General features: G+C 56.7%; 2 protein-coding genes across 3 annotated transcripts in view; one reads left to right on the top strand and one right to left on the bottom strand.

The window, feature by feature from the left end:
- SLC5A10 (solute carrier family 5 member 10) overlaps window positions 1-14265 on the bottom strand; it is a 69425-nt gene that overhangs the window by 17686 nt on the left and 37474 nt on the right. The gene's annotated exons all lie outside the window — the stretch shown is intronic.
- FAM83G (family with sequence similarity 83 member G) overlaps window positions 1-14265 on the top strand; it is a 35379-nt gene that overhangs the window by 489 nt on the left and 20625 nt on the right. The window contains exon 2 of the mRNA XM_009251378.4: window positions 155-804. Coding sequence (XP_009249653.3) covers window positions 283-804 — 522 coding nt within the window. The 5' untranslated portion in view covers window positions 155-282. The remainder of the gene's footprint in view (window positions 1-154; window positions 805-14265) is intronic.

Below are 14265 nucleotides of genomic sequence, written 5' to 3'. Positions count from 1 at the left end.
CCATCCCAGTCCAGTGCCCCCACCTCATCTTCCCAGCCCCAGCCCCAGCCCCGTCCTTCCCACGCCCACCTGGGTTCCCGGCCCCGCCCCCGCCGCCCCTCCCCGCGCGGCCCGCCCTCCCCGCCGAGCCGGGCTCATCAGGTCTTTCCCGCAGGTTGCTCATGGGCAGAGGAGCAGAGGCCGCGGAGAGGCCCCCGAGCGCGCGGTGCCCCAGCTGGGCCGGAGCTAGGAGCCGGACCTTGCCCACCCACCCCCGGCAGCAGTGCCCGGGCAGGCTACGCCATGGCCTTCTCCCAGGTGCAGTGTCTGGACGACAACCATGTGAACTGGCGCTCCAGCGAGTCCAAGCCCGAGTTCTTCTACAGCGAGGAGCAGCGGCTGGCGCTGGAGGCCCTGGTGGCCCGCGGCCGGGACGCCTTCTACGAGGTGCTCAAGCGGGAGAACATCCGAGACTTCCTCTCGGAGCTGGAGCTCAAGCGCATCCTGGAGACCATTGAGGTGTACGACCCGGGCTCTGAGGACCCTCGGGGCACGGGCCCCTCTCAGGGGCCCGAGGACAATGGGGTCGGCGACGGCGAGGAAGCCAGCGGGGCGGATGGGGTCCCCACCGAGGCCGAGCCGCTGCCCTCCCTGGAGTACTGGCCCCAGAAGTCGGACCGCTCCATCCCGCAGCTGGACCTGGGCTGGCCGGACACCATCGCCTACCGCGGCGTGACCCGGGCCAGCGTCTACATGCAGCCCCCCATAGACGGGCAGGCCCACATCAAAGAGGTGGTGCGGAAGATGATCAGCCAGGCACAGAAGGTGAGGCAGCGTGGGGACTCCTGGAGCCACGGCCCAACCAGCCACGGATCCCTCTCCATACAGGCTCACTCAGAGCCCAAAACGGGAGCCCAACATGGGCTTCTAGGGATCTCTGCTGTTTCCCTGGCTGCCTCCTGGGTGGAGATTTCCTCCCCACCTTCGTGGGGATCCGCAGTTTCTTTGCAGGGTGGGGTTCCCAGGTCCTAGCAGGTGACAGTGGGCTACCCCGTCTCAAAGGCCCTCTTTATTGTTGGAGGGTGTTTCTGGTTCCCCAGAAGAAGGCACCGAGATAGGGTGGAGTGGGGAGGGGAGGAACCCCAGGGCTTCCTCTCACTCTCCCTTAGAGTGCCTCTGATTCACTGTAAAGGCGCGCACACACACCGTGAGCTCTCTGGTGGGGAGAGCTTTTGTTGTGGGGTGAGGGAATAGGCATGGTCCAAGTCCATCTGAGACTGGCCTGGAGGTCCTTGTTCAACACTGCCTGTTTCCTAGCTGTGCTGAGCAACTGGGAGCAGATTGCACACCCTCTCTGAGCCTCTTTGTGAGCTTTGCCATGGTGGAAACTTTCCAGGCCAGGATACTTAGGTGAGGGAGGTGTGGTCCTCATCTGTGGAAGTGGGGTGAGTCCACCTGAGCATTGTCCACCTGAATTTTGCCACCGGAAGGGACCTCAAGCCTTCTCTGGCCCTCCCCTTCTTCACCCCTGTTGGGCTATGCAGTGCCCTAGCTGTGGGGGGCCATTCTTGGCTGACACACCGTCACACATTCTGAGAAGGGGTGCTTGCCATTTGCAGAGACAGCTAGGCCACTGCTGGACAGTTGTGACCATGAGCAGGTGCTAATGCCTGCTGCACGTAAGTACCTTCTCATCGTTTCCAAGCACATCTTGATTTGATAGATAAAGCTTACCTAGTGAGCTGTGTTGAGGATTCTGAAGCCAGATCTGGGCCTCAGGTTGTGGGATGAGGTGTTCCTAGCTGGGTCTAATCCCTTTATACCTCCAATCCCAGAGCAGGGCAGCCAATTGCAGAAGACCAGAATGCTGGCTTCAGGGACCATCCTGGCTAACTGACAGGGCCTTGGGGAAGCTCGTGGGCAGAGAAACCAGAAGTGGGTCAAGAACTGATGAGGTGGCCCCAGTGACCCCTGGCCCTGGCCCCAGTTTCCGGGAAGGTGGAGTCCCTGCCCAACAAGGGGACCAGTTGGGTCAGCTAGCTGGGTGGGGGCGCCTGGCCCCTGGCCTGGCTGCTCTCAATTCACTGACTGACCCTGGGTAGCTTTGAGGCTTCGGGTTTCTGGTCTGTAAGATGGAGGTGGTGCGGATAAAAGCTGCATCTTTGGCTATTGTGAAGATGGAATATCGGGTGACAAAAGTAAGGAAGGAGTTAGAGGAAGAGGAGGAGGAGGGGGAGGAGGAAGGGACCTTCATAGTTTGCAGACTGAGAGACCTGCCCCACACCTGCCATGGTGTGGGGGAAGTGCTGCTGACGTCTGTGCCTGATGGAGATGACTGGCTGGAGGCTAGAGAACCCAGTCCCCACAGAGAGCCTGCTGGGATCCCATTACCCAGCCTCCGTGTCCATCTTGAAAATAGGGAAACTGAGGCCCTGGGTAGGGGGACCTGCTGTGCCAAGGTTCCCACTCCTCTGTGCCTCCCCTCTCCATCAGCGACAGGAAGGAGGCAGATGGGAACAGCCAGAGGGTCTGCAGACAGACAGATCCCCCGCCCAGCGATGGGCCAGATAGGGGCTCCCAGGGCCAGGGCTTCACCTGCTGACCTCAGGTTCCTCCCTGAGTCTCTGGCTACAGCTGTGACCCAGCCACTCCATACAGTCCCATGGGCCACCTGGAGCTTCCTTTGCTTCCCACAAAAGCCCCACAAGGTTATTAGTGTCACCTAAGGTGACATTGCCTTCCTTTACTTCCCACAAGGTGATTGCTGCCACCTGTCTGAGGTGACAATAGCCAGGAAGAAGCTGGTCTCCAGTTTGGGTGCCAGTCTGTCCACACGGCCCCATAGTGAGTGATGTCCTCCAGCCTCGGACAGGTGGGCCCTGCTTTCTGCTTTTCCAGCCCTCAGGATGGGGCACTCACTGCTGAGACTGCTCCCTACTCTCAGACCTTAGGGAGTCCTCAAGAGTCCCACAGTGGGGCCCTCAGAGGCAGTAGAGACTAAGCCCTTCATCTGACAGACAAGGATACTGAGGCACAGAGAAGGACGGGGATTTGTTCATGACTCCACAGCATTGTGGTGAGCCAAGCCCCTGCTTTCTGCCCTGGGCACTTCCTTCCCTGCCACATCTGTCCTGGGACCCGTGGCCCAGGCATGTACGGCATGTGTGGGCAGGGATAATAACAATAGCAAGTGTTGATTGAGTGCGAGGCGCTTTATAATCTCAGCTAGTGTTATCTGTCCCATTTTTCAGATGTAGAAACTGGTTAGTCCCTGCCCAAGGTCACCTAGCTAGTTCTCGGGTAGAGGGGTGGGGACCAGGCCTGTGTTTCCCTCAAACTATAGGCTATCCCTTGTGCCCTGGCCCTGGCAGGACAGAGTGACAGGCAGGGGCTGAGAGGGGCAGCTCATCCAGGCCACTGCAGTCCTCCAGCTGTCCTGCCCCGGCTGCTTCCCAGGCTCATAGGGGCAGGGCCCAGACACTGACGGATGCTGACGGAGCGCTTTGTCTGCCTGCTTGCCGGGAGCGCTCCCCGCCTTATCTCTCCCCATGAATCACCTCTTGTGCCCATGCTTCCACCTCCCCTTCTCACTCTGGTATTGTGTAGGGAGAACTGTGCCTGCCCCCTGCCTGGGATGGGGATCCTTCTGCCTGGGCCGCCTTGCCGCACACTGGCCCCTTCCCACCGGGGGCTTCAGGCTGGGGCTGCTGGGGCTGAGTCAGGACAGCCCAGCCCACCGCCTCCTCACTCACCTTACCTGTCATCAGCACAACAGGCAGACCCTGGGGCAGGGAAGTGACGCAGCACTCAGGGGAGCGGCTGTGTTCCTAGTCAGGACTGCTGTCAGTTCCCCCTTCCCACCCCCCTGTTCCCAAATGACTAGAATGGAACTAGTGGACAGCAGGACCAGGAGCCAAGAGTCCGTGCTCTGCCTCCGCCTGACTGTGGGACCTGGAACAAGCCCCAGCTCCTCTCCAAGCCCCGGTCATCCCATCTGTAAAATGGGAACAGGTATTGAAGACTGTTAGTGGCCCCTTCAGCCCTGACACCTTGCTGCCCTGTGATCCTAGACTCCCCTGGGACAAGAGGCGGGTGGGTCCTGGGTCTTACTCTCAGCAGCTTGTGCCCTCCGAGCTTCCCTCCAGCCCTAGTGGGCTCCAACTCCAAGATGGAAGGTCAACTGCCTGCCCCTCCCCCAGCCCCAGGAGCCATGATTTATCTGGGGAAAAACCTGCTGTGGGGTTCCAGCTGCATACCAGAGGACGGGCCTGTAGGATCACGCCTGGGAGGGGCGAGCCCCGGCCTTGCTCGGCTGCAGCCTGAGGAGGGGTGAGGCTGGGCTGGGTTGGGGCTCCCTCAGCCAGAGCTGGATGTAGATGTTCTAGCTGGTTGCTCCTCCAGCAGATGCTGAGCCCCCCTCAACATGACACAGCAGGGGGGCCTTAGCAGGATCCCTCACCAGCCCCAGGGTGAGGCTCCGGGGGCAGGGACAGATCACGCCTTCCCTATTTCACAGTTGAGGAAACTGAGGGCGGGTGAGGCGCTGGCGGCCAGGGCCAGAACACTGATCTCTGCATGCCAGGCCAGGGCTTGGGAACAGACCCAGACAAATAAAGTCGAACCCAGGTTTCACGATGGCTGATTCACCCCACATTTTTTCTGTCAGGCCCCCGCCTTCACACGCTGAAGTCCTGGCCCACAGCTTGGCTCTGGGAGAATAGAAACAGCTTAATGAGGCACTTAGTAAATGCCAGCCCTGCGCCAGGTTCTGAGCGGGCACTTTACCATGCTGTATAATCCTCCTCACAACTCTGGAAAGTAGGTGTTGTCTCCATTGTGCAGATGAGGAAACTGAGGCTTGGTGGGGCTCGGAGATGGCAAACAACTTGCCTGAGGTCACAGAACTGATATCTGGAGGGACTGGGCACAGACCCCCAGTCTGCAGGCCCTGAGCATCCCCCCATTCCCTGGAGAAGCAGTGGCACTGTTCCTTCTGAGTCCTACCCCTGCATGGGAGCACTGGAGCCTCACTGCTGGATCCTGTTGACTCAGGACAGTAAAAGCATTTTCTTTTTTTTTTTTCTTTTTGAGACAAAGTCTCGCTCTGTCGCCCAGGCTGGAGTGCAGTGGCGCGATCTCTGCTCACTGCAACCTCCACCTCCGGGGTTCAAGCGATTCTCCTGCCTCAGCCTCCTGAGTAGCTGGGATTACAGGTGTGCACCACCACGCCCAGCTAATTTTTGTATTTTTAATAGAAACGGGGTTTCACCGTATTGGTCAGGTGGGTCTTGAACTCCTGACCTTGTGATCCACCCGCCTCTCCCTCCCAAAGTGCCGGGATTACAGGCATGAGCCACCGTGCCTGGCAGTAAAAGCGTTTTCATGAGGCTCCTTGGCAGCTAAATACTGGGCTCTCTGGAGGAGGGCTGGGACAGGGACTCACAAGAACAGGGTCGGCTCTGTGGCCTGGGGACCAGGAGGAAGGCCACTCATTGCATCCTTTAGCTGGGCAGTGCCAGGACAGCTCCCCACACTGCCAGAGGCCACAGGTGGCCCAGTTGACACCTTGTGGGGGGCACAGCTGGCCCAGGCTCCCATCACAGGTCAGAGAGTGGGTGGGGAACCATCTGATAAAGTAATCCCAGGTGTTAACTCCTGTGCGCTCCAAAGGCTCCCTTCCCTTAATTAAGAGTTTCGAGGAGAGCCGGGAGCAGCCCTTCGAGGAAGGAGCTCTAAGGAGAGAGTGCCTGCCCGTCTGGGTACTCCGGTGGGACAGGCAGCTGCTCAGCCACTGGGCTGGCCTCCTTCCCACAACCCCAAGAGCCAGGGCCTGCCATCATGTTCATATCACAGCTGGGGAAACTGAGGCTCAGAGTCGGCTGGGGCCTTCATAAGGTTACAACAAGGGTCTTAGGTGTGGCTGGACCTGGATTGGGTCTCCCTGGTTGGAGAGGGTCTCCCTGCAGCTGAGGGTCCTGGCCCCTGAGCCAGCAGAGGGTGCTGGTCCCACTTAGCCACTTGCATGCTGCAGGACCCTGGGCCTCAGTTTCTTCACCTGTAAAATGGGGATCAGGCCTTGTCTTGACGCAGTGACAGACAGGAGCATCCAAAAGCACTGAGCTACCCTCTGCCTTGAGAGCAGCTAGGGAGGAAGATGGGGTCCCGCCCTGTGCCCTGGCCCACGTTGGCCCCAGCCTGGCAGGCCCTGGCCTGGGTGGGCTGTCCTAGTCCCCTTTAAGGGTCTGAATGACCCCTGGGCTCGAGTACCTTGCCAGGTTAAATGCCATGTGGGGTGGTGGGAAGACAGGCTTCCGTATCACTGGGACCCAGGCATGAGCCGCAGCTCTGGTGTTAAGTGGCTGCTTGGAGATAGTTGCTTGGCCTCTCTGACCTTCTGTCCCTTCCTCCTTAGTGTCATGGTGGTGCTAACAGCTAACATCTGCCTCATAAAGTCATAGTGAGATTTAAATGGGAAAAAGCAGGGTGTGTAAAACACTCTGTGTCTGGCATGGAGCTGGCATCAGTAGCTGCCAGATCTCTCCCCTCGCTTCCTCCACCTTCACTCCTCACTCTTGTCCTGAGAGCTTCTCTCTGTGAGTAGTCTGGGGTGGAAGTGGTGAGCTCCCTGTCCTGGGAGAAGTTCAAGCAGGGGCTCACTGGAACGCAGCAGAGAGCGTGTGGGCACCAGGTGGCCTAGAAGCCTCAGCCCTGCCCTGGCGTGCTTTGTGACCTTGGGCAAGTCCTTTCCAAGCCAGGCTTTCTGGGGCATTAGGATGCTTGATGGCCCCAGTGTCTGTCGCTCTTGGATCCTGGAGAAGCTGAGGTTTTAAAGGCTTTTGAATCTATAGTTCTGAGATTTTCCTGTTTGAAAATTCTCAGCTGGTGCCATTTGCTGCCCACATGGGATGGTCTGGTTGGCTGGATCCTGCGCCTGCAAGCCTGGAAGCTCTGAGGATTCTGAAGCTCCTTGCGGCCAGCGGGGAAGGATCTTGCCCTCTTGCCTCATCCACAGGGAACAGCCTTGGTCACCTCATGGTCTTTCCCCAAGCTCTGCCAGCCCCTTGTCTCTGCAGTATTCCTGAGCCATGACGAGGAAGCTGATGTCCGTCTGGGGGAGGCAGGAGACTCAGGGTAGTGCCTTCATGCCACTGGGCTAGGCTGAGCCTCCTGGTCAGAGCACTCTGGGCATGATTAGCCTGGGCTTCTTGACCCCAACCCACTGCAGCCATTTGGTGCTCAGAAGGCCTGTTCTTCCTTTAATTGGCCTTAATGAGGCTTCAGTCTTAATAGTCAGAGGGTGGGGAAGGTGTTCACAGAGCTGATCAATGTCAAGGGGAATGGGACCTCAGAGTTCATCCAGTTTCACTCTCCATGTTACCAAGAAGAGAAACTGAGGCTTAGAGTGGGAAGTGACCCGCCATGGGCCACCCAGCGAAGGCATGGCAGAGCCAGGGAGGCCCCGGCATTGACCTTCCAGACAGTGCTGAGGGTCAGGTATTTGTTTCAAGAGCTGAGGTGGCCTCTGGGAGGCTGTGGGTGGGTTCAGAGGTTGGAATGGACACAGGGTCCCCCGTTAGGAGAAAAGCCTAGGAACAGGAGACCTCTGCCACTAGTTGACAGGGTGGCCCTGGGACAGTGACACCCCCTCTGGAAAATGGGAGTGGCCATCACCACCCCTCCCTGTCTCCAGAAAAGGGACACCTGTATGCGTGCCAACTGGTTGGCCTAATTATCCTTGCTCTGGCTGGGGTCAGCATTTGTTACCAAGTACACAGACTCCCTTTACCCTGGGAGGCAAGATGAGACTGTTAGCTAAACTAGTCCTCTCGGTGACAGACTTTCAGAGACACTATATGGGCAAACTGGTTTGGAGATTGCCAGGAGGTGGCAGGGAGCACCACCCAGGGATCCTAGGAGAACTTCCTAACCCAGAGAACCTTCTTGGGCCTCTTCAGATGGCATCTCACTAATTCTGCCAGCCCCCTGGAGGGGAGGAGGAGGGGAGGGGGAGTGGGACCATGTCATGATAGAAAAACTGAGGTGCTGCAGCCACATCTGTCCCAACCGTGCTGCTGGAGGAGGGGGTTGCAGCTGGAGGAGTGAGTGCGGGTCTGCTGGTAATGAATTCTCTCAGCTTTTTTATATCTGAAAAAGTCTTTAGTTTGCCTTTTGTTTTGAAATATATTTTTGCTGGGTATAAAATTCTAAGTTGATTTTTTTTTTCCATTTAGTACTTTAAAGATATTGCCTGTTGTCTTGTGGCTTGCAGTGATTCTGATGAGAAGTCCACTTACTTTGTTCCTTGACATGCAGTTGTCTTTTCTCTTCTGGTTGTTTTTAAGGCTCTCTTTGTTACTGACTTTAAGTGATTTGTTTATGATGTGCATTGGTATAGTTTTTTCATGTCTCTTCTGAGACCTGTGGATTTAGTCTTTTTTTTTTTTTTTTTTTTTTTTTAATTGAGACAGAGTCTTACTCTGTTGCCCAGGCTGGAGTGCAGTGGCGCAATCTTGGCTCACTGCAAACTCCACCTCCTGGGTTCAAGCAATTCTCCTGCCTCAGCCTCCCAAGTAGCTGGGATTATAGGCACACGCCACCATGCCCTGCTAATTTTTGTATTTTTAGTAGAGACAGGGTTTCGCCATGTTGGCCAGGCTGGTCTCGAACTCCTGACCTCAAGTGATTCACCCGCCTCTGCCTCCCAAAGTGCTGGGATTACAGGCATGAGCCACTGCACCTCGCCTTGGATTTAGTCTTTAATCAAATGGTAGAAGTGTTTTGGCCATTTTTTTCTTCTTCTTCTTATTTTTTTGGTCTCTCCCTCACTCCCAACCCTTGCACCTTCTGAGACTGCAATTACACATATATTGGATGGCTTGAAGTTGACCCACAGTTTGCTGATGCTGTGATCATGTTCTTTCAGTCTTTCTGTGTGTCATTTTGGACAGTTTCTACTTATATGTCTTCAAGTTCACCAATTTTCTCTTCTATAGTGTTTAATCTGTTAATTCCACCTAGTATATTTTTCGTCTTAAATGTTGCATTTTCACCTCTTGAATTTCGATTTGTTGGCTAAAAAAAAAATCTTCCACATCTCTACCTAACTTTTTGAACACATGGAACACAGTTATAACTGTTTTTATGTCTTTATCTGCCAGTTCTAACATCTGTGTCAGTTTTTGGTTGATTTTGATGGATTTTTTTTCTCATGTGCATCATGTTTTGTTGTTTCTTTGTGTGTCTGGTAATTTTTAATTGGATACCAGGCATGTTGGATTTTAGTTTGTAGTTTTTGTTTGTTTTGTTTTCTCCTTTAAATATTTTGGAGCCTTGTTCTGGGATGCAGTTAGGTTACTTGGAAACGATTTAATGCTTTTGTGGCTTCCTGTCAAGCTTTATTAGGCAGGACCAGAGCAGACTTCACTCCAGGGTAGGAGTTGCAAATTATGGACCCCAGGCCAAAGGAAGCCTGTTGCCAGCTTTTATAAACAATAGAACATAGACATTTATTTATATACTTTGTTTGGCTGCTTTTGTGTTACACTAGCAGATTTGAGTAGTTGTGACAGAGAATATATGGCCCTTAAAGCCTCACATGTCTACACTCTGGTTCTTTAGGAAGTTTGGTTATGCCTGATCTAGGACTTATTTGTCCACTGCTGAGGCAGTATCCTTCTGAGGACCCCCCCGCAGGCCCTGTGTGTTAGAAGGGGTTTCTGTTCTGGCTGGGGGCACCTACACTATTCCTGGTCCTGCGTGAGCACCAGCAATTGTTCCAGCCACCACTTTCCGGTGGTTCTCTGCTCAGCCTCCCCTTTCCAGTAGTTCCCTGCTCAGCCTCAGTAGCTTCCTCACGTTCGTGTGCTGCTCGGCTATCAGCTGAAGACTCCAGGGGACCCTCTGCAGGTCTCTGGAGTTCACTCTGTGCAGCTCTTTCCCCTGTGGCACTCCGTCCTGCAAATCCTAGCTGCTACACTCAGAGTGAACCCTGTCTTCTCAACTCAGGGAGACCACAAGACTCCACGGGGGTGCCCCTCCCTGTGCTGCAGCCTGGAAGTAGTGGGGCGATCCTAGGGCTCAGCTGGTTTGTTCCTCTTCTCTCAGGGATCGCTGTGCTGATTGAAGCCTTTTGTCCATGGCTTCATAGATTTTATCTGGGTTTTTTATTGCTAAGGCAGGAGGGTGAATTCCGTCTCTGTTATTCCATCATGGCTGTAAGTGGAAGTTGAATCCAAGGTCATGATGGTCACCGCCTCAACCTTTAAGACAGTCTGCTGAATTCCTGTGAGCAGCCCTGATGCGTCACTTACAGCCTTCCAGCTGGCCCGGAGGGTAGTGAGACGATCCTGGCCTGTTCACCCCAGAGGGAGCCGTGGGTCTGGTGGGATGTGACTTGGGTTGGTGGGAGGACGAGGAGGGTCCGTGCAGCTGCCGTTTGTGGATCCCCTGCTAGGGCTTCACCTGCGTGAGTTCATTTTAATTTCCAACAACCTTGAGTGGGGATTGTTATTATCCCCATGAGGAAATGAAGGTACTTGCCCAACGTCATGCAGCTTCCCAGGAGGAACTGAGATCGGAGCCAGTGGGTGCAGAGCCCACACTACCACTGTCTGGGCATCTGCCATCAGAGCTGGAGAATAACGAAACCCAAGATGAGAGACTCTCTCCACCCCCTGCACTTCTCAGGTGGGAAAGTGAGGCCCAGAGAGGCCTAGGGACTTGTCTGCAGTGTGCGCAGTGTCTGTGGCTGCTTCAGGGCTCCAGGCTCTGGGGCAGGCTTGAGGGTATCTGTCCTCCACCTGCCTGGAGCATAGTGAGGAGAGAGAATATGGCCGCCTCTCTCCTCTCTCTGAGCCCCCTCTAGGGATCTCTGAGGCCTAGGAAGGTGAGGTGAGTGTAAAGCTTGTCACGTGCAGGTTGGAAACTGTCACCTCTTACCCGAGTCTTAGGACTCAGTCTTTGGGAGACTCCATTGCTGTGCCTGAGAAGAAATATGCAAGTGATACACGCTCAACCCAGACAGGCCAGAGTGACGACAGGGGAGGCTGGGGCTGCACTGGAGTTGGGATTTGAAAAAAGGTAGGAGTTGTCCGAGCAGATGCAAAATGGGCAGGTGGCAAGGAGAACATGTAGGAGACACAGTGGCTTGAGGCAGGACGCGTCGGGGAGAGGGATCAGGACGCGTCGGGGAGAGGGGTCAGGACGCGTTGGTCAGGGCCCCCCTGAAGAGGTGCTGCTGCAGAGGCTGGGCCTGTGCACCCGTAGTTTCCCACCATGCTCGGAACCAGGCCAGCCCGTCTTGCCCCACCCCTCCTCCCCAGGCACCTCTGTGGAGACCTGTTCTACCCACTCGCCCTGCGAGGGCACTTCTGCTTCAAGAGTGGTTCTGTGGTCACAGGAAGGCTAGGAAACAGCTGTTGTGGGTGTCAGGAGCCACAGGCTGTTGTTGGCACCTGTGAGGCAGGAGCCCTGTGGGGAGGCAGGGAGAGGGCGGCTACCAGCACTTCCTCTCCCAGACCCGTGGGCGCAATGAGATGTGTTAGCCGCCCAGACAGGCCCTGCCGGGCATCAGGCAGGGAACAGGAGTTGGGGTCCCTCGGCAGGGACATCAGAGACGAAGGGCCTTGGACATCTTGTCCACCTTCTCCTTTGACAGATGAAGAAACTGAGACCTGGAATGCAGGTGTGGCTCACCCAAAGCCCAGCCTAGAGCTCAGGCGCTGGTGCTGGGCCCACTCCGCCCACTCCACCCTTGCTCAGGGGGCTCCGGCTGGGGCTGAGGGAGATTGAGGAGGCCCACGCCTGTGCTCCCTGCCTCTGTGACCTAAAGCCCTGTCCCACCCCCAACACCAGCAGCCAGTGTTACGTGGCTTTGGGCCGTGTCTGCTGGGGGGCAGTGGCCACAGGTGGAGTGCTCCTTTGTGTGAGATGCTGTCACCCCTGCACCCCAGCTCAAGCTGCTCCAGTCACTGCCCAGGTGACGGAGGTGCTCCTGGCAGGGCACTGGGGATCCCCATGCAGCACCACCTTGGACCAGTGCCCTCCCCTCTCCCAGCTGCAGTTTCTGCATCTCTCATATGGAGGCGGATGTCCCCCTGTCCCAAGGACACAGAGTGAGGTGGGGGATTCGAGACACAGGTAGAAGGCAGGGTGGAGAAGGCTGGCGGATCCACTGGGCAGGGAGGGTACAGCATGGGAGGAGGTGCTCATCAGGCGGGGCGCTGGAGGGCTCGTGCACATGGACACCCCTGGACAGACATGCAGGAGGCGTTTGGGCACCAGGAGCCCCCAGGGAGAGGCCTGGGCTGGGGCAGGCACAGGCTTGCTGTTGGCTCACTGGAGCCCAGTGCCCACATCCCTGCTGGTGTCCCCCTCCAGTGCAGCCTGCCTGCCTCTGCCCCCCAGGCATGGCCATCCTCCCACACCCTGCCATCTTGGGCCATCCTCCCACACCCTGGCAGGAGCCAGATGGTTGTCTTGGGCATTGGGCCTCCTGGGTTCTGCAGCTGCATCTTCGAGGCCTCAAGGCCGCCCAGCAGAGGCCCGTCCATCAGTAAGATGCACAGGGACCATTGGGCTCCCTCCTTCACCTGGGAGCTGGGCTGTGTGGCCTGCGCAGATTGCAGGCTGCTGGGCTGGGAGCTGCCCGTCAGCTCTGACAGTGGGACCTGGGGTGCAGGACACACACGTGCCCGCCCGCCATGCCTGCCCCTGTGCCAGCTGCTCACATGGACATGGCTAGTTCCTGCCTCGGGAGTGGAACAAGCTCAGTGCTGGGACCCAGGCTACCCGCCTCCTGCCCAGTATGGCCCCTGACATACAGCAGGTAGAGCTGGTCTTTGGAGTCAGCCTCCCCTCTCATTTCCACAGCCCTTGCCCTGCCCAGGACCTCTGAGAGGATGTGCGGGCTTGGGGCCGCGGGACGCATCTGGTACTTTTCTTGACTTGGGCCAGCTCTGCCAATGTGTGAACTGGATAGAACAACAGGGGCAAGCCAGGCCCACACCCCCACTTGACAGATGGGGAAACCAAGGGCCCAGGAGGGGCTGTGGTCCCAGGTGCCCTGATTCCTGCAGTCGTTCCGAGACCAAGCCAGTTGGTCTTGTTCTCAATTGATAAAAGCTCCCCAAGACCTTCCTTAAACCAGGCCCCGTCCTGGGCTCAGACAAGGGCTCTGCTCTTGCTGAGCTCACAGTGTCACGAGTAAGCTGGGCCTCCCAACAGAATTAGGCAAGGTAGCGAATGCCTCTGTGCTTCAGTTTCTTTATCTGCAAAATGGGAAAAAGAACCACTGCCTCCCAGTGTGCTTGTGAGGACTGAACAAGGTAACAGTTGTAAAGGCTCCTTATAAACCATCAAGCAGCTCAAGGGCCCAGGACTGATGCCCAGTCTCTTGTGCAGAAGGTGCTCTGGGTGGGACAGGGCCCTGGGTTCTAGCCTCAGTCATGGACTGTGATCTCAGCTTTCCTGTCTATAAAATGGAAATGGGCGTGACAGGACTCAAGGGCCCCCAAGAAACCTTTGTGGCTCTATGGACAGGCCAGGCTATTGGGGGTTGCCTGGGGTGCACCAGGCACCCCCTCCCCATCCCCAGCATAAGTTCATGCCTGTTACAAACCCATCTCTGACTACCCTGGGCACTGAACCCAATGCCTGGGGAGAGCCAAGACTGTGGGGGGATCCATTTTGGAGTGCAGGCTCCAACATATCCAACCTGACAGCAGATGATCCCTGGATCAGGCACCCTGCCTGGCTGAGGGCAATGTGGGGAATGGTACACATGGTGCGGGTCCTGCTGGGGCACGTCCCCCAGCCCAAGCCCAGGGCAAGTCCCCATCTGCCACGGTAGGCAGGGCCTGGTGCCCTCCAGGGAGAAGCATGCCTGCTGCGCCCTCATTAGGCTCCTTTCCAGGGTGGCACGTGAGGCTGTTTGCCTGCTCAGAAGTGGCTTAACCAAGGAGATTCCGGGGTTAGAGAGGCTTTGGGTCTGGGAGATCCCAGGCAGGGAGGACCCTGCTACCACCACACACCCCTGCCCATTGTCTCATCACCCTTGACTGGTGGCTCAATCCAGGGTCATGGTGACCTGCCTGCATTGTGTCTCCTCTGCCCTCTCATCCGCCCCCGCTCCAAGCAGTCTCTGGCCTTCCTTGAACATCTCCTGGGTCAGGGAGTGAGCTCCCTCTTAAGATCCCTGTTTAACCCTGGGCAGTCCTGGGGGCAGCAAGTGCTTCCCCATCTGGTGCCAACATCTGCCTCCCCTGTGAATCGTAGACCCTGCATCAA

Source organism: Pongo abelii, chromosome 19 (genome assembly GCF_028885655.2).
Source record: "Pongo abelii isolate AG06213 chromosome 19, NHGRI_mPonAbe1-v2.0_pri, whole genome shotgun sequence".
In the NCBI taxonomy this organism is placed as follows: Eukaryota; Metazoa; Chordata; class Mammalia; order Primates; family Hominidae; genus Pongo; species Pongo abelii.
Note: the sequence above shows the minus strand (reverse complement) of the source record. Positions and strands in the feature narration are given on the sequence as shown.